Source organism: Epinephelus lanceolatus, chromosome 20 (assembly GCF_041903045.1).
Source record: "Epinephelus lanceolatus isolate andai-2023 chromosome 20, ASM4190304v1, whole genome shotgun sequence".
Taxonomy (NCBI): Eukaryota; Metazoa; Chordata; class Actinopteri; order Perciformes; family Serranidae; genus Epinephelus; species Epinephelus lanceolatus.
The window spans coordinates 6,370,802-6,397,176 of NC_135753.1; the positions used below are offsets into that span (position 1 = coordinate 6,370,802).

The following is a 26,375-nucleotide window of genomic DNA, read 5'->3' on the forward strand; positions in this document are numbered from 1 at the left end:
TGTTTTTACGGAACAGAAGAAGAAGACACAGAATATCAACTTACCCTGAAATTCAGCAGGAGGGAAATAAAGCTGAGGGGACATGAAGAGTAAAACAACCCACAAGTTTTCAGCAGCAGCTTCAATTGTCATCCTCAATCTGCTCCGACACACACACACACACACACACACACACACACACACACACACACAATCAGGGAGCATTACATCATAAGTTCGGCTTCATGACACAGGCGGGGATCAGTGTTAGTGAGCATGACGTGATGAGGTGAACTTGCATCGAGCGTGAGATGGAAGGAGGAAGCCACAGAGAGACGGATGCAGATGAGCTTGCAGAGTCGAGGTAGTGTGCAAAAGCAATCTGCCACAGGGCAGAATCTTACCCAGCATGCTTTGAGACATATTGGATGCCATAAACCTGTTTGTCCATCTGAGAAAATGAGTGATTCTGATCTGTTTGTCAGTGAAAAACATTTAGCTAGAGGCCCCTTTTACATGGTATTACATGGTGGTTCTCTGTTTGGGAAGTACTGAGCATACAACTCGATAAATGAGACTTGCACAAGTTGTGTGAGAATTTGCAAACAGATGTTTTGATATATTTTTGCTTTTGTTAAACATGGACCCCATGTACTTAAATTCATCAAGAATTTTCTGTTTTTGGATTCTCTGTTCACCTTGGAGGCATGTGAGAAGAACAAAATTGTAACATGAGGTGAGTAACTGATAAACACATGGTAATTTAGAGGGCACGGTATTCCTTTAAACTAAATGGTAAATGTATGGCGCCTTTCTAGTGAACTGACCACTCAAGGCACTTTTACACTACATGCCACATTCACCCATTCACAATCACACACACATTCATGGTGGTGTGGTAGTTATACCATGCAAAGTTCCACCTGCTAAACATTTAAACATCTAACACAGCCATCACTTTGGGGTTCAGCATCTTGCCCAGGGATACTTCGACATGCGTCTGTGAACAAGTAGAGACTTACAACCACACAGAAACCATCAAAATAAAACCATCACAACAGATTCAGTATTAAATTTTTTTCTCGTTTATTACAGGAGGCTTTTGTTTTATATACAGAGACATGTATTTGCAAAATACTAAAAAGTATTTCAACTCAAAGTACTAAAAAGTATATATATTTTTATATATATTCATATCATGATCATTGTAATTATTATTATTGTCTCTAAAACACCAAGGTGGGGTCACTGAGGCACGGCTTTCGCCTCCTTTACACCGAGGTTTCACCGGCTTTGGCCAAGGGTTGCAAAGCGAGAGTACCACTGAGGTCAGAGGAAAACCTTGTAACTCACTTTTAGATGATTTAGGCTATATATAGGTATACTATGTAGGAAATGTTGCCCACTGTTTGTGAACAGTATTGCCAATGAGCGCAAAAGTCAACCACAGCTTTCTGTGCTTGGTGTGTTCTTGCTATATTTCAGGGTTTTTTTGGAGCTTTGTCCGTGATTTTCAAAGCTTCCTCTCAGCTGCAAGCTGCTTCGGGTCTTGTACCCGGTCGCTATCTTTTATGTGCCCAGAAATCCAGGCAAAAGGCAGAGTCTCTGCAGATAAGTGCACACTGACAGCGGGTCACAAGAGATGATTGAGAGGGATTACTTTTGTTTTTTAGGAAAATCCTGCATAATACACCTTTAAAAATATTGAAACAAAAAGAAGTACTCAGTGATGATGAGAAAACACTGAAATTCGGACTTTGGGGGTTTACTATTCTGTTGTAAAAGTTAAGTTTAAGACTTTTGGAAACTCAATTCCCTGCCACCCCCCCCCCCCCCCCCCCCTTTCCTTATAATAATAATACATTGGATTTATATAGTGCTTTTCAGGATACTAAGTTAAATCTTTGGAGTTACAAAGTTTTCACCCTGCAACTGTGACGTCTGCTCGACTTTTTCCAGCAGAAAACACAATGAAACTGCTTGGATCAAGAAACCTCTTATCTCCAACTTGGTGATTTATATTTTCCAACATGATTTTTGTCATAAAATCGACATTAACAATGGGAGAAATATTTCCAACTTTGGCTGGAAGAAAAGACCATTCATGAGGTGTGAGGAGGGGAAACATTCAACATAATCTCCCCTCCACTCCTGAAAAAGGCAACTTTCTTGAGATATGAGGTTTCTGGGGGACTGATATGGAGCTGGAGACCTGGCGAAACCAGTTTGACAACCGTTGTGAAACCAGTTGCGGTGTAAACGGGGCGACGGTGGTTAAAGCAGTGAGAGGATGCCTGGAAAGAAAAAACAAATCCATGACGACGAGAAAAGTAAAAACATCATCGTTATTATCCTCGTACTGTAAATAAGATACAGCATCACTCACTGCCTGTTTACATAACTGTTGTATTGCATTTATCACACAGTTAATAGTAACAATAGTAATAATAATGAACAATGAAACTTGTTTTCTGTGCATTTCCTCCGTGTTGATTCCGTAGATGTTTGTTGTTTTGTTTTGAAGGTGACGAAGCAGCTTTTGGTTTTGAAACGGGTAAAAGAAGGCAGGAAGGAGCAGAGACTCTTAGTCCGAGTTTGTGTTTCAACAGCCCCCCCTTTCCAATCTCAATATGGACTCTTCCAAACCCCCTGGTAGCACCACATGGACTGACCCAAAGCTCAGAGCAAACACGGTGGTTTTCCTCCAAAACAGGTTTATTTTTGCTCCAGTTTTTGTACATACAGATCTTTCCTTTTCTTGCCCAGACAAGTCGGGGGTTATTTCAAAGGTTTGTTATCAATCTGTCTTTTCCACCTTGCACAGCCAGTGGTGAGCAGTCAGAGTGAATTTCAGGTATAGAGAGCTGACGTTGGTCTTCAGGTGGACAAACTCTGAGCTTGATACCAGTTTACTGTCCTGATACTGACAGTAAATGTTTGACTGTGTTTTTGTGCTCAGTGCAAACCAGAGTCTGAGGTCCAGATTCACTAAAATTACACTGAGAGGGCAATTTTGTGCATTACATTGCTCTGCAGATGCTCTCATAGTGATATTGTGAGACATGGATGTATAAGGAAAGCTGGATACAGTGTAGTCTGACAGTCTTGCTGCCACTTTTCACCAGTTGCCACTAGGGGTGAAAAAAAAATCAATTCTTACATGTATCTCTCTTGAAACATTATGTCTCAATACAGAAAAGTCAATATTTGTAAATTCAAAACCCAATTCTCATTATGACATTATGATCACCTGTAACAATTTTGTACCATTTGGATAGTTAAATTTAACAGACTTAAACACGTGTGTCATGTTTAAGTTCTAAGTTAGGCTACTTCTTGAGTTTTCCAAGAGGAAATCCAGCCCAGTTGCCTGAAGAAAATGTTGGCATTGTACGATTCTACAAACCACTAATACGTGACATTTGCACGTTTCATACTCATCATATCAGTGATTTTAAAGTGATGTAATATATGAGCTGACTTTGTCAGAAGGAGGTGGAGGGCGTGGAGGAGGAAGGTATGACACTTGGTTGAGGCACCTGCAAAGCTACAAACCACTGTTCAAGATCAACTAACAACAAAACTGGTTGTTTTTTTAGTGACCTGTCACTGTATTTCCACTAGGAATGGTGCCCCAGCAAAGCGGTTATTTTTTAACCGAGACATTACTGTGTTTCCAGCAGGGATTGTGCCATAAATGGTGGTTGTTTTTTACCAAAACATCACTGTGTTTCCTGCCAGGATGGTGCCATGATAAGTGGTCGTTTTGTACGGAGACGTAGGCTTTTCCAGCAAGTATTGTGGCATGAAGAGCGGTTGCTACTGCCACAAAAAAGTGAGTACTCTAAGCCAAAACCTCACCTTTTTTCTAACCATAACCACGTAGTTTTTCTGTCTAAACTTAATGTTAGCCACAGTATTGCTGAAATGTAAAGAAAAGTAAAGTTTCAACATATCCACTACATAATGACATGAAGAAATAATGCATTAGCAGTTTGTAGAACCGTACAATGCCAATATTGTTTCTGGTGATTAGGTTAAAAGAAAAAGAGACCCGGAGAAGAGCCACACTGTATGCAAGTAAACTTATGTTTTTATTTTAATTATGTTATTATTACTATTATATTACAAATATGCTATGTGTTAGAAGCAGCAAGAAGTCACACAGTGAGGAAAAATAAATCGTGTAGAAATAAAAAATATGCAACCATTTTGCATCGATTATCATTTTATAAACGCATCATAATCCTCTAAATTGAACCGTGAGGTGCTCAGAGATTCCCACCCCTAGTGGCTACGTACAGAACTGCAAAAAAAAAAAAAAAAAAAAAAAAGACAAACAAACCACAAAGAAAACCCAAAACCCTCAGCCAAAAAAGCACGGGGCACTATTGTTAAAGAGGCATCAGTAAAAGTGTTGACAGGACAAAATGCACTTTTTTTTCCTGCAGACTTCAGTGAATCTGAACCACAAAGTTAAAAATAGAGACTTGTATCAGCCAATCAGCTCTCTGTGCTGTTTGTTCCACAACGTAAGAGGAAGAGCCACAGCAGTGACGGGCGGGTGGCGGTGGGAGACCGCGAACCTTGTTCAATATCAAAAATCATAAGAATCATTTCATCAGTCAATCAACCAACCAATCAAACATTAAACCAATCAAAGAATCACTCAGTCTGCCAGTCAAGAAATCAAAGAATCAACCAGTCCATCAATCAAGCACATTATCAGTCAACCAATGGGAAAGCATGGCTTGGAGTGTTGGGGTTCATATGTAGCAGGCACACTCTGGGTCTATTGCTACTGAAAACAGCCCTTCAGCACAACTGCAACCTGAAATACGCCTCGCAGCAGAGTTCAGCAGTGTCTTAAGTATTTACCTAGTTTATATGGTTATCTATTCTCAATAGAATCTAGTAGAAATAGAGTCCAGACGGTGCCAGTAAAATTGTTTTTTTTTTCTCTTTTTACTTTTTTAAATTAGTCTAGTAAAGCGTTTAGTAAAGATCCCTCGGGTGACCACGACAACAGAGACAGAGAGAGAGGTTGTTCGAAATATTGAGATCAAAGCAGACTGAACAAACGCTGTACACACACTTTGACACTTCATCTTAATAAAAACGAGCGATAACACTGCTTCACAGCAGCCTCATGCCGCTGTATTCACCTGTGTGTCCGTACTGATAACACCGTCAGTGCTGCACCAGGAAAACCAGATCAGAGGTCACCAAACGCTCCAAGTGTTGTTGTGCATTTCAAACGTGACTCCACAGATTCATACAGTGAGAAAACGCTTCTGTGAAGTCAAGTGTTTCCTAAGAACTCACTTAAAAGGTATCGGCAAACCGTTATTGCTAGACGCGGTTTGTTTTTTTTTGTTTGTTTCTCTGTGCAAAATGGATAAAGAGCCGTCTCGCTCGGCCTCCGCTTCTCCTCCTGGGCGCAGCTAAAGCGTGCAAAAAATAATAAATAATAATAATAATTTTTTAAAAAAACGGTCTTAGATAAGATAAAACAATCAACCAGAAAACAAAGTCAATAAATAAATAAATAAATAACATGGTGTTGTGATTTGAAGAGTCTCCTTTCAAACTGGGTAATAAGATACTTTCTGCAAAATCTTAAATTTGTTACACAGTACTTTGTAAGATAAAAGGCCAAAATAATTTTGTACTTTGGATTTATCTGCACCAGAAAATTAAATGTGTCGAATCATTAAACACTCCATTTAATTTCTTATCAAGAAAGTAGACTAGAAAATGATGTCCAAATAAGAGTCAGAATTGAATTCCCCACATTTGACATGAAACTCTTCATATAATTTAGTGGAAAAAGGAAGCAGAAAAGCTTTTAGCATCATCATGTCAGTGTTCTGGAAAAACCTACACAGCTGCAATTATTTTTTAATAACTCCCTGGTAGATTCTATATTTTATTTTGCACAGACAAACCGTGTTTGGAGACAGACACATGCCATGATTTTTTGCACCCTCAAAACTATTCAATGTAAACGCACCATAGGAGTATTCAAAAGTTCATTCCTTTGAGTTTGATACATGTAAATGTATCGAACCTTTTGAATTTTGATATTTTTTAAAAAATATGGTGTCATTTCCTCCATGACACTGTATTAGTACATATAAGTTCGACAGATAGTGCTGCACCCAAAAAGACTTGTCCTCAATGCATTACCAGTCATGTATAAATTTACAATTATAAGGATTAACATTTATTTTAATGCATTGATTAACTCTGAAGCTCATTAGTTTCTGATCACATTTCATGGCTCACCTGATCTGTTTCCTTTGCTCTTTGTTATAAATGGGTTGTTTTAACCAGGCCCCCAAGAACAGCGCTGGACTTTGAAGACAAATTTTATAGTGGCCAAACAGTAAACTCACAACTCCAGAGTCCATCACATGATACCACTGGGCCCCACAAGACTGTTTTCCATTGACATACATTGGAAAAGAGATGTCTGTAAATCAGTGGTTAATTTTTTTTTTAAAATGTTTACCTCTGCATAATGACTTGTTTCACTATCAGGATTCGATCCATCCGGTAAGATAACATTTTGAAAATCTAGAAGAGCTGTACCAGGAAATCATTTTATTCTCTTTCAAGTTAGTGGAGCGCTAATGGAAATAGCCAGTTCGCTGGCAGAAGTGTCTATTGCACTTATTCTATGGGCCCAATGATGCAGAAACAGTGCTGATCACCTGGGTAATTTCATAACGTGGAAATAGAGCTTTTTTGGCTCCACGTGCCACTGAGCAACTTTTACAGGAATGGATTGGGGCCTTTCTGCAGCGCTGTATCCAGTTCTCTTTACACATCCCTGATTTAAACACTGAGAATAAAATGCAACACATCTTCTATGTATGTAGCATCCATGTTGTCTCCACATTCCAACTTACAGCTCTTAAACACTAAAGTCAAAAGAATGACTATCCAAAAAATACAAATACACTATTGGACTTGGCCGGCAGAGGACTCAACTCAAGTTTTAATCAGTCCTCGCTTGTTCATTCAGTGCTGTTGCCACACTACACTTACAACACGGTAAGGATTCATGAACCCTCAAAGAGGCTAACAGGCTGACCCGATGCACATTGGGCACTGAAAAGAGTTGTTCAAAAAGATTTCTTAGTTAATTTTTACTCTAAACTAGTTTCCAAGCACCTGAGATTAACACAATTGAACTTTCTATATTTCCTCTCTTTGGTAAATATCAGTCCATGGTAAATATAAAGCAGAAGTTGGCCATTTTATTGCAGAGCTACCCAGAGCTTTACACTTACAATATTTTATTTCACACTAAAAAAAATGACTCCTGGAAGAAGTCAGGATTTCTAGTAAGTAGTACTTAACCAGTTAGCTGGCTGTGGTCACTTAGCAATATCAGGCACAACCTTTCTCCATGACCTGGAAAGTTGGACCAACAGGCATCAATGTTTTCTAGGTGGTAAAAGAAGCGGCATGTGTCTGAGGCCTTTGTCGTCGTGAGTATAGGTTAATTTACAGATATTTTCCTGAAAAAGTATTCAGTCAAAGCAAATTTTAGACTGTAGAATTATGGGAAAGTTGCTCCATTTTGAAAGAGAACAAATGAGTCATTTAGCAAACTGTTCAGTCCTTAACAAAAATTCATCTTGATTCCCGATCTGCAACATCCCACTTGTTTTTTGCATCATTTTGAAACTGCAGAGAAACAATCTGACTGATAAGCTGAATGTTTACAGCAGTGGACCAACCTGCTGTCTGATAATCTGCTGCAGTGAAACAGTTTTGTATTTTTTAAAGATGAGGTTTTTCCAGGACACTGAGTACAAATCAAACGCAGCATGAGCTTTCCATGAAACTAAACAGGCTGAAATCCTGATGCTAATGTGCTGAGTTGATTGTCACACTCCGGTCAGGGCTGGTTGATGCCTCAAAGATCTTAAGCCCATTTAGACTCGAGACTTTGGTTTAAGATCTTGAGCCAAACTCAGACCAGACGGATTTATAATGACAGCGGGTGATTTGTCAAAAAAGTTGGCATTGAATAGTTTGTGCAGCGACATTAAATCCCCTGATAGAAAAACAACTTTATAGATGGCTTTAAAAACAAATTAGTGAAAGTGAATTCTGCATGAATTAATTTTTTTGATCAGTTGGTAAAATGCAACGACTGATGGTTTGTTGCACACTTTTAATGAGTTTCTAAATTAACCTGAGATGTTATGTACAGAAGCCCTGGGTGGAAAATGAAAAAAGAAAAAAAAAAATTGTGTTCCCATTTTCTAGGTATGATCTAAATTGTTTTCTCCCCTGTTTTTATGACTGAAGAACAGGTGGAAATTCAGAATAATCTTAGTTTTTTTTTTGTTTTTTTTTTTTTAAATCTGTGTATGGTTTTAAATGGTTTTGGCTGAATCATTTTTCTAAGTTACTTTCTTCCCATATGTGAAAACAGGTAGAAAAAAGTTTGTTGTTGTGATACTCATTTCACCCACAAGTCTGAAGTGCACCATGTTCTAAATCAGACTAAAAGTGTTTGTGTTTTTTTCAAGGTGAGGTTTAATTTTCAGATGCAGATGAAAAAGTAATCTAGAAAAATTATCATGGCAAAATCTTTTTTTCCACCTGTCTTGAACACAGGAGAAAAAATGATTTATATCAGACAGAGAAAATCAATCACCATTTCTTTTCTCACTTGCATCTCAGGCCTTCTGTTATGATGTGAACGCTGTTTCAAAAATACATTTGTGATTATTATTATTTTTTGGCAAAGCTAAACTAAATTCTTTCGAATTTTGAGAGTAAAGACAGAGTAAATTCACTTGATACTTTTGACAACATTATCAGAAAGACTCATTCTTGCCCAATCAAAAAAAGTTTTTGCCCAGATTATCCTTCAAAAAGAAAAAAATCATCTTTGAAAAAAATCATCTGTGAAACAGGTGAGAAAAAAAGTTTTGCCACAAGATTTTTTCAAAGTTACCTCTTTTCCATCTGTAAAATTGGTGAAAAAAGGTTTTGCCAGGTAATTTTTATTTCAGAATCATGTTCCTACATGTTTGTCATTGTAATACTCTGCTGCACTACCCCATGTTCTAAAAAAGACTAAAAGCATTCATGTTTTTTTACAGGTGAGTTTTTATATCTCCTTGCAGATGAAAAACAAAGGTAACTTGGAAAACTTATCCTGGCAAAAAAAAATTCCACTGAGGTCAAAGAAAAAAACAATTTATATCACCAGATTTTTTTTTGTCACTTGCCTCTTGGGGCTTCCGTAGTTATGATATAAACTTTATTTTCTCCATAATTAGATTTGTATTTCATTCATTCATCCATTTTACATAACTGCTTATCCTGTTGGTGGTCGCAGGGGGGCTGAAGCCTATCCCAGCTGACAATGGGCGAGAGGCGAGGTTCACCCTGGACACGTCACCAGCCGATCACAGGGATGTGTATTTATTTAAGCTTAATTAATTTATCTCAAACTTTGAGTAAAGATAGTAAGAATCTAACTTTGACAACACGTTATTCTAACCAAATCCAAAAAGAGTTTTTGCCAGAATTATCTAAATGCCATTGAAAATAAACAAACAAAAATCTGTGAAACAGGTGGGAAAACAAAAAAGTTCTGCCAGGATAATTTAGTAAGTTTTTTTTTTTTATTATTATTATTATTTTTTACGTATTATTAAAATGCACGTTTTTGTTAAGTACTGAGCATACAACTGGATAAATTAGACTTGGATTATATTGTACGAGTTGTGTGAGAATTTGTAAATTTATGGTTTGATATAATTTTGCTGTTGTTAAACGTGTTCCCTGTTTATGTCAATTAATCCACAATTTTCTCTTCAGGAATTCAATGTAACTAAATGATAGACAAACAGTGTTTTACGTGTAAAGTATCTTTTTAAGTCATAAACACAGGAGAGAAACAATTTAGATCAGACATAGAAATGGATCACCGTATTTTTTTCTGTCTTGCCTCTTGGGGCTTCTGTAGTTATGATATGAATCTTGTTCCATAAATAGACTTGTACATCTTTTGAGCAAAGTTTAATTAAATTGTTTGGAATTCTGAGTGAAGACAATATCAATAAACTTAAGTTTAATTCGATTTAACTAAACTTTTGACATCATATTGAAGCACTTTATTCTTGCCAGTAACCTTTGATTTCTTCCTCATGCAGTGCAGCAATGCAGCAGGAATATAAATCTTCTGTTCCATTTTGTCCGTGAAGTTCCAGAAGGACTTTTAGACAAATCACCCACCAGCGTAAAAACTGACAGAGATGAGGATGTTCACCACCAGGGCAAAACACATGTTGGAAGAGTCTGGGACTATGTAGAAAATCTCTTTGTGCACTTGTATTAGATTTTTTTTTTTTTGGTGTTATCTCAAAGGTTTTCAGAGAAAAAATAGAAACATCCCTGTCCCCTTTTTCAATGTGTCTTTGCCCAGGTGCAGTAAAGTGACAGCACATGTAAACTTAAAGGTGCAAAAACTGCCAACAAAAACAGATGAAGTTGCTTTTCAGGGTTTTTTTTTTTCCTGACCGCACCCTCTTCTTTCATCTATTACAACATGGTAGTTCAGCCACTTTCTCATAGCTAGTGCCACTCCAAAGTCGAAAGAGAGAGACTGCTTATTTTTTTTCTTCAACTTACTCTAAAAAATATAAAAAATAGTAATAATCGTACCGCTATTAAAAGACTGGTAACATCAACAAAGTTATACTTTTACTACGAAAACATGTTTTAAATCACGTTGTCATTATTTTCCCTCCTCTCTCGAGTCTCAGTCAGTCGGAAAGCCGTCAACTGTCGAGAAACACCACTAGGAACACCGTCACTCTTATAGCCAGGCGTACTCTGAGAATATTGATCAACTGTGGGAGGGCGTAAACCCCCCAGGCCAATAAATGATGGATACATCTGATATAGTTGTTTTGACCCCTCTGACCCCCTGTAGCCGAGGTCAAAAGTCAGTCAGTGTTCCGAACCCTCGGCTCCGGTCGACATGAGAGACCCATGAGGTCACAGGGATCTTCTGTCTTTTACTCCAGCAAAGGCAGAGTTGACTTGACAGACGGGGTTTCCCTCTCTGTCTTTGCAGTTTTTCTGCTTCCCTTTAAGAAACTCTGAAAACAAGTTGAGTCCAGGAATCTCCACGGGGAACAGGAAATAACATTAAAGGTAGTAAATATTCCACTTTGTTTGCTCCTTCACTTGACTCCTCCTGCAGTTCCTTGCTCATAGCTTCTCTCCGCCGCCTCCTCAGCGTTCCTCAGCTATGGTACATTCAGTAAACAAAAGAACAAACCCAAATCGAGGACATCCTCATTTGTTAGATTTTTTGCTTTTTTGGTTCCTGCTATGGTACAGCTTCCTGCTGTCTGTCAGTGTCAACCAACGACGATGATTGTTCACTGGGTTCGCTGCCCGCGGTGTCAGCAGCTATTGTTTCTGTCTTGACGGCAAGCGGGTGAAAGGTCTCTGATGTGGCTCGCGTCACGCTGTCGTACGACGGTGGGGATGAGGTGGAGGAAATTGTCTCAGAGCGCTCCATCCCTAACAGACTCGAGCCATAGTTCTCCCTCATCATGGCGGCAATAAGCCCTTCTTTCTCAGGTGCATCCTCCCCAAAAATTCCCTCTTCACCTTCATCTCCTGCGTGCCGAGGTGTGGTGATCTGGCGGTACAGGTAGGAGGCGGCCTTCATCTGCCGCCTCACCAGGTGTCTGCGGTAGCATCTCTGGATCACTGTGGCGGAGACTTCTTCCTGTTTACGTCTCAGAGTCGTTGTGATTGGCTCATAGGAGATCTTGGACGGGTTGGCCATCATGAACTTCTCTTCCATCTGCTGCTTGAGGGCATCCATCTCGCCTGACTCGCCCAGGACACGCTTTGTGAAGGCAAAGAGAATGTCCAGGCAGTGGATCTTGTCCCCACTGACCATGGGCAGGTCCATAGAGATCAGCTTGATCTTATTAGGCTTGCTGATGCGCAACGGCTCTGACAGCGAGTCGGCAAAGTCGGACAGCTTGGCATACTCGATGAACTGTGTGGCCTCAGGGTCGAACTTCTCCCAAACTTCATAGAACATTTCAAAGTCGTCCTCACTCAGCGGCTCGGTGCTCTCCTCCGTGGCCACGCTGAAGTTCTCCAGGATGATGGCGATGTACATGTTCACCACGATGAGGAAGGAGATGATGATGTAGGTGACAAAGAAGGTGATGCCCACCGACGGGTTCCCACAGTTTCCTCTGACGGTGGTGCCAGTGTGGGGGATGTTGGGGTTGCACTCCTCAGGGGAGTTGTTGAGGATGGGGCTAAGCAGACTGTCCCAGCCGGCAGATGTGGTGATCTGGAACAAGCAGATCATGCTGTTCCCAAATGTCTCAAAGTTGAACATGTCGTCAATGCCTGCCTGCCGTTTCACGTAAGCGAAATTGGCCATGCCAAAGATTGCGTAGATGAACATGACCAGGAAGAGGAGGAGCCCGATGTTGAACAGAGCAGGAAGGGACATCATGAGGGCAAACAGTAACGTCCGGATGCCCTTAGCTCCTCTGATGAGACGCAGAATCCTTCCGATACGAGCCAGTCGAATCACTCGGAACAGCGTTGGCGAAACAAAGTACTTCTCAATGATGTCAGCAAGCACAATACCTGGAAAACATAAGAAAAAAATGTAAATAATGTATACTTGTAAACAAATCAACCAGTCAGTAACAGACATTTGTGACACTGGGTGCTTTTGTAAACAGTCACTCTGAGTATTGCAGCACAGTTTACCATTTTCAGAACACCAGCGGCAGAGGCTCTGGGCACTCTGTCTGAGGAGATGAAGCACCAGAGCTCCAAGTGCAATGAAAATAAAATTTAAGCATTTGTTAATTCCTATAGAAATATGGAAATTAGCAGTAACCCAACCCGATTGAAGCATGGGGGAATGTTGAGTATTTATAGCCCGTCACAGCCTGAACCTGGCAGATTGGGCCAGGCCCAATCTAGAGAGAGCAAATAAAAGAATTTTTGAATTTAAACAGCCAGTGAATACTTAACCCTTTCAAAATAGACATCTTGCAGACGGCCACTGGAGATTGTTTTTTGCACGATCCTGTTTAAATAGATCTGAAACTAGAATTACCGCCTCACGTATGCGTGCCCCTACAGTTTCTCTTAGTTTACATCCATGTCTGTGAAAACATGGATGCTTCACACACAGAAGATCTATACAGTCAGCACAGTTTCAAGATTAGAGTCACCAATTCAGTACCTGACCAAATGTCTTCCCTTCTGTTCCTGAGATATGATGTTGATGGGCAGAAATGTTTTTGTAGAACATTATGATGTCACAGTGAAATTGACCTCTGACCTTTTGAATATAAAATATCATCAGTTCATCGTTGTAGCCTGTTAGACATCTATATGAAATATTGTTATAATTAGCATAAGAATTCTTGAGCTATGGCTAAAAAGTCACAGTGACCTTGACCTTTAACCACTGACCGCCAAAATCTATTCAGTTTATTCTTCAGTCCAAGTGGACGTTTGAGTCAAGTCTGAAGAAATGTCTTTCAGGTGTACTGCAGGTAATGTGTTCACAAAAATAAGACATACACAAGGTCACAGTGACGTTGACTTTCAACCACCAAAATCGAATCAGTTCATTATTCAATCCAAGTAAACATCCGTACCAAATTTGAAAAAATTCCCTCCTGGTGTTCTTGAGAAATGGTGTTCACAGGAATGACACACGCAAGGTCACAGTGATCTTGACCTTTGACCTGCAACACCAAAATCTAATCAGTTCATCGTCCAAGGGGGTGTCTGTTATAAATTTGAAGAAATTCCCTTAAAGGGTTCGTGAGATATCGCATTCACTTGAATAGGACAGACAACCTGAAAACATATTGCCTCTGGCTACTGCTATTGCTGGCGCGGTGGCACAATGAAAACCATAATAGCTGAGCATTCATTCTTTTTGCAGCAGAAAGCTGAGGCTTCTGTCATTGGATGCTTGTAATGACTGTAATGCGTTACTGAGCACGTGTTGCAAAAATTCACCATGGTGCCAAAAAAATGAATGATGGATCTTTTTCAAGCCCTTTGCACTCTAAAAATGAGCATGTTTAAAAGACATTTACGATTTACAAAACCTTTATGATTAATATGTTTTGTGTTTTTATTTTGTAAAATCTGATGAAAAAAATAAGATTTTTGTATTTTTTTTTAAAAATGACAGTTTCAACAATTTTATTAATTATTATGGTTTATTGACCTTCATAACCTTTTATCTCAGTTTGTACAGATTTTAGGGATATGAAACACTTAAAGATACTCCAAGAAATTACATAACACAATTTGAATACCAGTATATTTATTTTCAATGTTAGATGTTAGATCCAAAAATGTAAGTTATAGAATAAAAAAAATCAGGTTAATTTAATTTGATTGGTTAAATCAAGATTAAATAATTAAGAAAAAATTCAAGCTGAAAAAAAAAAAAAAATCAGCAATAGAATTTGACATATGTTCTATTTAAAAAATTTCAACTTCAGTTTTTTTTAATCTATTTTTTTTTTCCGTTCTGAAACATGAATTAATATTATCTTAATTTGTGAACACTAGAACTATATATATATATATATATATATATATATATATTCAAATTCAGCTTTTGAAATACAATTTTTTGATTTCAAAGAAGTTAATCCTGAACAAATAAATTCAGAATCATGGTTTTTAAAGTAAAGATTTTCAATGCTATGAATGCAGTGGTTTTTAATTTCAATATGAAGAATTCCGTGGCTGTTAAAATTCAAATACTTTTGGTCTCTTATTTGCTTCCACACCAATAAGGTTCAGGTAGAGAATCAAAGCTCTCGATAGATTCTTGGTCCAATCCTATCAATGAATTTGCAATTGTTGTTGTGTTTCAATGGGAAATCAGCTACTACACTGGATACTTATAAGTTTCTGACATCACAATAATAATTATTAACATGCTGTGATCTTTTGCTGAGAACAAGTCGTCCTGCAGGACTGGTGTCATCTGCAGAGACACCAACACAGGAGGAACATCTGCTGGATTATATCATCTAAAATCAATAAGTGGAAGACTATCAGTTGACCAAGATTTCCTCCTTTTTGAGGACATTCCTGTGAGTTACATCATCTAAAAGCTCTCTGTTTGGATACCTCAGTCTTTATGTGGCAGGTCTGCTGTGATTACAACTTGAGTAATTGGTTCTGGAGGGCTGAGCTGTCTTTCCCCTGTAACAGCAAGTCAAACACTGTAATTCATCCGTCTTTTCCTTGTTATCCAGGGATGATAAACTCAGAGAGAAGCTGGCCTGTCATCACCAGACCAGACCCCCACACACCTCTATCTTTCATCCGTCTCCTGCTGCTGAGTTATGGGTGATGGAAGGGATGAACAGGGGGGAGTCGAGAGGGAATCACCATCACGTCGTACATCAGCTCCACAATCCCCCCATCCTGACTTCACCCTCACACACACCCTCACACACATACACACACACACACACACACACACACACACACACACAGCTGATGTAACAGGTCAATCATGTTTGATTTCTCTCCAGGGACCGCCCTCTGGCAGCTCTGATTGCTGCTGTTACCTTCACCTCCCCCAGGCAGCCTCGCCCGGAGCGTGCACACAACACACGTCCACACATGTGCACACACACACTTAATTACACACACATACACAATCTTGTCACAACACTGATAGCTAAATTACCTGCTTAGGTTGGTTTGTGCTGCCTCTGTAGACTCTTCTGTCACGTGTGTGTGTGTGTGTGTGTGTGTGTGAGATAGTGTATATGACCATACAGGACCTTGGTGCAGGGTAAACATCAAGGCCAGGATGGTCACTTTGTTGGCAGATAATTGTCAGGCAGACATTACATCAGACACACACACACACACACACACACACACACACACACACACAGTGGTGGGGGAAGTATTCAGATCCTTTACTTCAATGATTGTTTGGTTTTAAAAATGGCGAAAATAGTGAAAAAATATTCCTCACAATGACCCAGATCTCAAAGTGACACTTTCACAATGTCTGCTTGTTAAGCATCCTGTAAAATTCACCTGAATTCACACGAAATGCCTATCCAAGGCATACTTACAGTAAACTGAAAGCTGTTCTTGATCTATTTTTTAGTACATGTACATGCATGGTCTCATTTGAAACATAGGCTAACACTCTGATTTTTTCCCCCAACAGTCAGAATCACTCTTAGTGCTCCTGTCTTTGAGATATAAGTTTCAACACACCTTCACTGTACCATAAAACATGTGCTGTGGTACACATAGCAAATCATTTCATAGTTCATATTTGTTTCCTGGAAACCAGCAAAGCACTGCAGGAGGTGCATGTTGTTTGAAAATATTCTCAAGTTTAAAAAAAAGTTCATTTAATCACTTTTAGTAATTTATTTTTACTCCATCTTTAATTTTACCTAAATCTTTATAAACTTGAAACGGTTGTGTGAATCCTTTGTGAAACATTCAAATTGCCAGCTGGATAATGAAATTTTCACTGTGACCCACTGGGACGTGTTTGAACTCACCGACGATGGAGAGAATGACCACCACAAAGTCAAAGATGTTCCAGCCGACAGTGAAGAAGTAGCAGCGCAGCGCCATGATCTTGATGAGGCACTCTATGGTGAAGACGATGATGAAGGCCAGGTTGATGTTGTTCAGGATGTACTCCATTTGAGGTGACTGCTCGTCCGTCTCCACCATCATGGTGATCATGTTAAAGAGGATCAGCACCATAATGATGATGTCGAATGCCTGCTTCCCCACCAAGTCGAAGAAGAAGCCCTGCAGAGAGTTCTGGAGAGAGAGAGAGATCATCCATTTGGTTCTAGTATTAATCAACATTTATCTCATGCATGTTTTTTTGTTTTGTTTTTTACCATTTTTTCCCTCATTAAAGTTTTTTTTGTTTTGTTTTGTTTTTTTTGTTTTTCCTTATCCGCTGTGAGGGTCATAAGGACAGAGGGATGTCGTATGCTGTAAAGCCCTGTGAGGCAAATTGTGATTTGTGATATTGGGCTTTATAAATAAAATTGAACTGAATTGAATTTTGTGTTATGAATGCTTTCATATACTTTCTTTTGGAACAATGTTGCTGTTACCTAGGGAGGACAAAAAAAGACTTACATATAAATAGAAAAATAAATAAATAAATAAATAAATAAGTACCAAAGTAAACATAGAAAAGAAATACAGGAATAAATACCAAAAACAAAACAAAAATAAATAAATAAATAAATAAATATAGAAATAAATAAATATAGGGATTAATAAATACATTCCAAACTAAATAAATAAATACCAAAATATTTAGATAAATAAAAAGAATAAACGTGGAAATATATATACGGAAATAAATGAATATAAATAAATGTAGCTGAACAAAATGACCAAATGAATGCTACAGAAACGTACATTACACATTATCCTACTGAGTCAACACTAATATCACCACGACTTTACGGCTGTTAATAACCTGTTTAATGTGTTTTGTGTGCAATATGTCTTTCATATTTACATTTAACTGTTTGTTTAATTATTCATTATTAATTTTAATAATTTCATTGTACTTTTAAATTTCTCTGTAAAAGCTTTTTGGTCAATTAAAATGTGCTCTGTTCATAAGTCATCTTGATTTGACTTGACATTTTTGATAACAAGGCTGGTATAATCAAAACTGAAGAGACTTTAAATTGAAATTTGAATATGTATATATATTACATTTTAGTTCATAGATTTTGGCCATGATTGGATGTATCAGTGTTTAAATGCCGAGGTGTGTTGTGTTGGTACCAGAGGTCTGGGGATCGGTTTCTGAGGTTTCTTGGAGCCCAGTTTCTTCATGGCATTGTAGTATTTCTTCTGCTCCTCTGTCATGAAGATGTCCTGTCCTCCTAAGTAAACAAACAACAACAACTTTGTTATTTTCACAGCAACATGTTTCCTCACAACATTTCAAACTCAAATAATAAACAAACAAACAAATAAATAATTAAATATAATGTGTTACTATTTTCTTTTGCATTTATTTGTATTTATTTGTTTTTGCTATGGTACTTATCTTCCGTTTTTGCTGGTTGAAGTTATCGATGATGACACCAATGAAGAGATTGAGGGTGAAGAAGGAGCCAAAGATGATGAAGATGACGAAGTACAGGTACATGTACAGATTGATCTCCTTGATAGGCTGCTCCTCAACCTGACAAGAACACACACATCATTTCAAAAAAGAGGAATACACATCCTGTTCTACCTTATCGTTATTATTTCTTCTTCAGCCTCTCATATTGTCTCATCTCCTCTCACATTATCTTCATTTTACCTGATTTCTCTTTTAGTTTATTACCTCCCGTTTCATTCGAAACCTTCATCTATCATCGTTTCCTCTTTATTTTACTTCAGTTTTAAACTCACCCCATCACTTGATTTATTCAGTGTCACCTGATGTTATTTCTCCATCACTAATCACATTTGAAAAGGGAATTCATATTTCTCTTCACACCTGATTTAACATATTCTCACCTCATTTCTATCTTCCAGTGTAAATGCCCTTTGACTTTTTTGCACCTTTTATGCCCTCTACTGCTTGTCTAATCTCAAAGAACTTGGTTTACTTTTTACATTTTATCCAATTTAAGTGTTTTTAAGACATCTCTTTTATTTTATTTTTGTAATCAAGTAAAACATTTTTATTTCCATGTGTAATTATTGAATTTAATCTTAATTGACCTCACCTAATCTAATCTATTTGAGGTCTATTTTGACCTTTTTGTTGCAACTGGAAACTCATCATCTTGTCTGAACTAATGTCTCTTCACCTTTTTATTTTTACCTATTAACTGATTTTTAATCTCATCTGTAGGTCAAAACTACCAGCATATTTGGGCCATTGTAGTTAAAAAACAAAAACAAAGAAACAAACAACAACAAAAAGCAAAACAAACAAACAAAAAGAAAAGATCCAGGTTCAGAGCCTGGGAAGGGGGATAATATTCTGAGAAAAACTTCCAAGATGGTAAATTTAGGAGAAAAAACTTGGATATTGTCTGAAAAAACACATCTCCAAAACCTTTTCAGATCTGGGGTGCCCATGAGCTCACCTGGAAGAGCGGTCGCCCCATGTACAAAGGCCATGTCCTTGCTGCAGCGGCTGTGGGTTTGATTCAAACTCTGGCCCTTTGCTGCATGTCATCCCCTCGCTCTCTTTCCATTTCATGCTAGAGCATTCCTATCTAATGATGCAAAAATGCCATTACAGCCCCAAATCCAATCTATTCTGAGTTTTTTCTCAAAGTATGTCCGTATCTTTATCGTCTTTGCCCCCCTTTTTTTTAATTAATTAATTTTTTTTTACCTACAATGGCCTGAATACACAGTTTTATACAACTGACCGGGAGGAACTTTACACTTTAACTTACAGCTCGTGAATCCACCGCTGCATACATAATCTCCATCCAGCCTTTGAAGGTTGCCTTGGAAACAAACAAACAAACAAACAAAAAGATTAAATAGCAGCCAGTTGTGATTGGTGTGGAATATAATGAATATGTTATTACTTTTTTACCTAAAGATATATTTAAGTTGATGTATCATTATAATGTTGATAATTATCTTTGTGTGAGTGTGAGTATTCTTTCAAATATATTTTTCCCCTTCCATAATTGCTCTGATTTTTTGTATTTATAATATATAAAACAAAATATATTTTTTTTATGTGTGTGTGTGTGTGTGTGTGTGTTTATTATCAGTAACGTTATATATGTCAGCATCAAAATTTGACTTGAATACATACTGACATAAGTACATTTGACTGTATATAGGCATTTTTTCCTTTTTCCTTCCTTTAATTTTTTTTATGCACAGATACCAGACTTGTAGAAAGACTCCCGCATGCTTTCTTCTCACTTGAAACATTTATTTTGCCAATGTTTCGGTCACAGACCTTTGTCAAGGCATCAAAAAGGCATCAAATGTTTTTGATGCCTTGACAAAGGTTTGTGACCGAAACGTTGGCAAAATAAATGTTTCAAGTGAGAAGAAAGCGTGCAGGAGTCTTTCTACAAGCCTGGTTGCTGTTGTCCTCCTCTGACGCACCTTTCTGAAAACCGGTGTGCAAAAGTTTTCCACTTTTTATGCACAGATGAAATTTTTTTTGTGTTACCATTGAAACTGCACGAGTATAGCATGAGAATAGGAGTATCCACATAGTGTATGTACTGCAGTCTTTAGTAACAGTATATGTCAGCCCTTGACCCCTTTTTTCTCTTATTTTGCTTTACTTTCAACACTTTTATCAATGCAAGAGACAAACTTGGAGCTTCTGTTTTCCTGCCTGTATGTGTGTCAAGAGTGTTCTGAGTGTCTCTGCTCTCACATCACCAAGACAACGTCCTGCACATTTCTTCCACTTGAGTGCATAACTGAACAAAAAGGATCTCAAAGCAACATTCCCGTTTTAGCAGAAAATTAGCAGACAGACAGAGAGTGTCAGAGTGCCATGGAAACACCGCCGCTGTGTTTTTCTCAATGAAAGATCAACAAGTCCTTTTATGGACTTCCTTCCTCAGCTGGGGGTAAGAGGGTTGAGAGGTGGGTAGGGAGGGGGGAGCAGGTGGAAGTAAGGAGAGAAAAGATGCAGATGTAAAGTAACAGCATACTTTTCTCTGAGTGGGCGCCTGCCATCTGTCACTCAGACCTGAAATCAGCTTGTCGCCACGGGTTACCACCTGTTATTATTATGGTGTGTCGGATGTGAGCGAGAGGGGGGCACGCTGTGAGAAATGACAAGCTCAGCCAGCGATTTTTAATGGATCTGAAGAATCTATGACAGAGGGGTTACACAGTACATTTACTCAAGTACTGTACTTACATCCAAATTTGAGGTACTTCTAATTCTCTGGCTATTAAATAGTTTGCAAAACATTTAATAGGAAGTGGAAGCAATTAGTCCATTAATTAGTTAGAAAAATAATAAATTGTCTTCAAAGTAAAAAGGCCACATAAATGGATAAATAACATTATCTTCTTTTAAAAGGGCAGTGTGAAGGATTTAGTGGCATCTAGCATTAAGGATTGAAGATTACAAGCAGCTGAAACTTCTCCTGGTTAGAATTCCATCAGTGTTCATTGTTCAGGAGGTTTTTACTGGGAGCTGAATTATCAACAAATGTCTCTTCCTCTCTGAAATAAACAGACCAGGTGATTTAAACTGGTAAAAACACTGAATAAAGCAGTTTCATGTTAGAAAAAAACAAACAAAAAACCCCCCATTTTTTTCTGATGCTGTTTGACTTGTCACTGAACCCTTTTATAAAAATTTGAACAATATCTGTCTGCCATGACATCGCCTGAGCTGGCTGCTCGTGGGGAGCCTTGTCCAAGCTCGCCACTGTTGCTGTTTAGAGGTAAGCCCCACGCACAACCCCACCGCCAGCCAGCCATGTTTCCTCTCTGCACACTCTGTGTTAGAGAATGAAGTTGCCTAGACATGACCTGAGTCAAATTATCAGTCATTCTTGTAACAGCTACAATGGCTGACGGCGAGACTAAACCCAAACGACCTTGTTATGATTCCCAAAAATGCCAAGACAAAACTCGAGGAAAAGCAAGGGTCTATATAGGAGATGCTTTTGAGCGGTGGAGACAGTTGAAAGCAGAGAAGAATTTGAAATCCGATGTCAAAGTGGCTACTCTTCTCCTCGACAGGTAAGCTTTAGCCAAAGTTGGCTAACTAGCATCATAGCTAGACGGGGATGGACATTTCGAATACTTTCAACTGTTATTCATTCTCGATCATACATTGTAGCCCATGTGCAGGTGGGTCATCGACCCGACTGATTTTTTTTGAGAAACAAACCTTAGCAGCACAGCAAGCAGCATTAGCAGTGTCCTGGTACATAACATTAGCAGCAGGCTCCTCCTGTATCCCGGCAGCAGCGTTAGCAGCAGAGAAGCTGGACTTGCTCGAATGGTCTGCTGGAAAACTGAAGATCAAGGACGCGGTGACGCGACCCTGCTACAGCAGCCGCCCATGGGCAAGCAATTCAGTCTCCAGCATGCCGCTGTCCAGCAACCTTGAATCTGTAGGGGAGGGGGGGCGGACACGACTCGCGGCAGTATTTTGAATTTGAGTGCAGTAACCGTTTTGGCCACATTCTTACATACGGCGCCTTTAAATACCTGCTACCTTTGTTTTAGGACATTGTTGGGGTTTTTGTTCTTTTAAAAATGTTTGAGTTATGGAGAAGTGGTAGGACCATGTAAGTGTATACTTATTTCTACTCCTTTTTGGAAATGTATTTATGTTTTTACGAGTTTGTATGCCAAAAGTTTGCTACATGGTTACTGTTCAGTAAATCAAATCAAATCAAGCAATTTATTGAGAGAGGAACTGAGAGATTAATCTGGACCCACAGCTGTGTTTAATCAGGACTTTGGACCTTCTTGGTCGCATGTTTGCTAAACTTCATGAAGACGGATGCTGATATGTTGTTGCTGTAAATGTGGAAACTTCATGCTCACCATATGAAATGTCTACAGTTGTCAGTGAACTGATTGTTCAGACGTTCACACATCCTGAGTTCAGTAAAATCTTTCCCTGCATCAGTTTTGCAGCCTGGAGCTATTTCCAGATGCTAATGGAAGGGTTGCCCCCACCAACCGTTGCCATGCCGACCAGCCAAACACGCAGAGAGGAGCCAAGCCACTCGTTGCCATGGCAACCGCACTCTGACAAGTCTCAAGTTTCCTGGTGGCTGAAGTAGCAGCAAACTTCTTTACCCTGTATTCTCTGCTCTCTAACAAACCTGTAAGACTTCTCCTTTGCTTTATTTATGTTTTCTTTATCTTTTCAATTTTTGTGTCCGTCAATCCCTCGTCTTTCCTCTGTTCTATTTCCATCTATTTCCTCTCCTCTCATCTCACCCATCTTTTCTCCATCTCCAATGTCTCACTTTTCCTCCATTCATCCCACATCTGACCGCCCCTTGAATCCCTCCCTCCTCATTATCTCTCTCCATCCCTCCATCTCTGCTGTTTCTTTCTTACTGTTTGCTGTTTGAGCTTTAATTTTCTTACTTCACTTGTACTTTTTCTTCCTCCCTCCATCTCTCCACTTCCCTCCCACTTGGCTGGAGTCGCTCTAAAAATAAAAGCCTCTCAGACGCTGATTGATTGGAGGCTCTCAGGACTCCCGTGGTGGGCGACAGAGAGCGAGAAGGAAAAGAAAGAGCGAGAGAGAGAAACAGAGGAAGGAGGGAAATGAAGGCTTGTATGGAAAGATGGCAAGTGATGGAGAAATGGAAAGAGGAGGAGGCAGGGGCTGTATAATTGGCTTTGTTCATGTTGTGTTTAATAACAGATGATGGAGAGATGGGGAGGGAGGGTGAAAGAGAGATGAAGCAAGAAATGGACGAGGTGAGGGTAGAAAATAATACAGAGTAAAGAAAAAGCAGAACAGATGGATAGAAATTCAGAAACAGGAGAGAAAAATTAAAGCTTCGGGAAGTCAATCAAAGCAAAGGAAAGAAAACTGTTGGACAGAGAGAGACAGAGGGTGTAAAAAGATATAATAAAGAAAGCAGGACTTTAGAAATAAAATAGTTTCACACTTATTTAGCATTCATAAGAACTAAAGAAACATATGATACATGGTTTTTAATACACTATAATGTAGTTGCATGCAGATATATGTCTATTAATGTATGTTTATATCATTACCATTTCCCTGTGACAGTTTTTATTTATTCATTTTATTTTATTCATTTTTATTCTAATCTATTTATATCTATTTTATATACTGGTATATGTAAAGATTTTTTTCTTAATTTTTTACTTCTCAATTTATTCAGTCTTGATTTTGTTTACATTAAGTGATGTGTAATTCATTTTATTTAATTATTGCTATTACTTTAATTCATTTATATTAATTTATTTTTACTTTATACTCTGGTTGACATTAAAAAAATATTTTTAATCTGTTTACATCTCTATTTTCATTTTTTTCACTCTTGCTATCATTTCTAAAAGTTTGGTTTCACTCATGAATTTTAACGCTTTTATGTGTCTTAAAAAAGGTGGTTGCTAACAAATGGCTAAATGGACTACGTAACGTTATCACAGCGAACATGGCTTAACAGTGGGGTGACATTAAGTCATGCAACCGCAGTTTGTAACCTAAGGTTAAGCAGTGATTATGGCCTACATTTTTAGATTCTATCTGGAGACAAACCTTTTTTTCATCCTACACTTTTGCTTGAATATAAAAATGACTTTTTGTCCAAAAAACAAACAAACAAAAAAACCCAACCTCAAAATCCAACATGGCTGCTCCACACATCAACAGCAGTGAAAGCTGTGGTTATATTCTCTTTATTAGCACTTCTGTCTTATTTTTGTCTCATTAAAACAGCCGAACACAGTCCTTTCCAACTTCACATCTGTGGACATATTGCTTTGGTCTTTATATGCACAAACAGCCTAACCGGGAACCGGAGGATTGCCAGTTTAAGTCCCTGCACAGACCAAGTATGGAGTGTGGACTTGTAGCTGGAGAGGTGCCAGTTCTTGAGCAAGGCACTGAACCCCCAACTGCTTTTGCCTGTCCAAGGCAGCTCTCTCGCCCTGACTCCTCTATGAGGTCCTGTTTGTGCATGTGTGTGTATTTCGGGCCTGTATGACAACAGAGTGAAAAAAATTGAATTTCCCTGCAGGGATTAATAAGCATATCTTCTTCTTCTTCGTCTTCTTCGTCTTCTTCTTCTTCTTCTCCTGCGTTGTTATCAACTGGTATTGCTAACAAAATCCTGGTTTTCCGACTTGTGCTGGAACATGAACTCAGGCGTGATATCATTCCCAGCTCGAACCTCCAATTTCCGAAGTTAATGGAACGCAGCATCTATCTATGCTCATGAATGTACACTGCTCAAATATTCGATTTCACTGTGATATATGTCAGAGTACAGAAACTACAGGCACTTTAAAGCATTTCCTCCTTCAGTTTTAATGTGACCTTGACAATTAATACATCAAATTGTCTGTAATACTTTAAAGACAGCTGCTAAAACGTTTCTTATCGATTATGGTTATACTTCATGAATTTTTAATATTCAACGAACAACCACATATACATTAATAGTATTAATATATCAGACACCGTATACAATACGAAAGTACTCATTACTCCACACAGATCAACAGTACATAAGCTCATTATGATGATATGTACAGTTATTATAAATTAATAATAATAGTACATTAAACCGAAGGAAGCCTGTTCAGTCCTACTGCATCTAAACCCCTCAGCTGTGCTATATTTGTTTTTGTCTGCCTACCACTTACTGTAAGTTTCATATACAGTGAAGAAGTATTGAGATCCTTTACTGCAGTAAAAGTACCAGTACATACTGTAAAAACAGTCCACTACAATTCAAAATCCTGCATTGAAAACTTACAGTAAAGGTATGTATGTTGCAGTAAACTGTTCCATGCTGTCAGTGTTTTCTTGTTCAATGATGATGATGTTTTTGGTTAATATTACTGCTGCATTAATGTGTATGTGTCATTTTACTGCTGCATATGTTTAAGGTTGTGCTCATCATCAACTCCTTTATATACTGTTGGGTAGTTTAATCTACAGCAATTCATCAGAATCTATAAGATCATCATAGTAGCATGGCTGTCCTGTAAGAACAATGTATCTCTAGTAAAAAAACAGCCCTATTTTTAACATTGTGACAGGTTTTTAAAGAGTTTATTTAGCTTTAAGGAACAGAGTGTAAGATTTAGTGAGATCTGGTGGTGTCTAGCGGTGAGGATTGCAGATTACAACCATCTGAAACTTCTCCTGCTCAGAATTCCTTCAGTGTTCACTGTAACAAAGGTTTTAATCGGGAGCTGAATTATCCACCAAGGTCCCATCCTCTCCAAAACAATCAGACCAGGTGATATAAACCAGTAAAAACACTAAATAAAGCAGTTTCATGTTAAAAATAAGTTTTTTGATGCTGTTTGGCATGTTGGAGACGAGCCACGCCCAGCACCTGCAAATGTGTGTTCACCCAATTTCAGATCCAGACCTTCAGGAGGTTTTTAGCAGGAGCTGAATTATTTGCAGAGGTCTCTTCCTCTTCAAACAAACTGACACAGTGATTTAAACCGGCAAAACACTGAATAAACCATTTTCATGTTAACAAAAAAAGTATTTTTCTTACGTTGCTTATTGTGGAAAAGCTTGTAACTACAGTGTCTGTCACAAAAACACGACTGTCCCTATATAGAGCCAGTGTTTGGTTTGTCTGTTCTGG

The 26,375-nt window shown here is 38.4% G+C and overlaps 1 protein-coding gene across 1 annotated transcript in view; it reads right to left on the reverse strand.

The window, feature by feature from the left end:
* Positions 1-1,041: 1,041 nt before the first annotated feature.
* LOC117265098 (sodium channel protein type 5 subunit alpha-like) overlaps positions 1,042-26,375 on the reverse strand; it is a 370,250-nt gene continuing 344,916 nt past the window's right edge. Inside the window, exons 28-32 of the mRNA XM_033639488.2 lie at positions 19,491-19,544; positions 18,134-18,271; positions 17,866-17,970; positions 16,599-16,869; positions 1,042-12,651 (exon numbers count right to left, since the gene is read on the reverse strand). Coding sequence (XP_033495379.1) covers positions 11,354-12,651; positions 16,599-16,869; positions 17,866-17,970; positions 18,134-18,271; positions 19,491-19,544 — 1,866 coding nt within the window. The 3' untranslated portion in view covers positions 1,042-11,353. The remainder of the gene's footprint in view (positions 12,652-16,598; positions 16,870-17,865; positions 17,971-18,133; positions 18,272-19,490; positions 19,545-26,375) is intronic.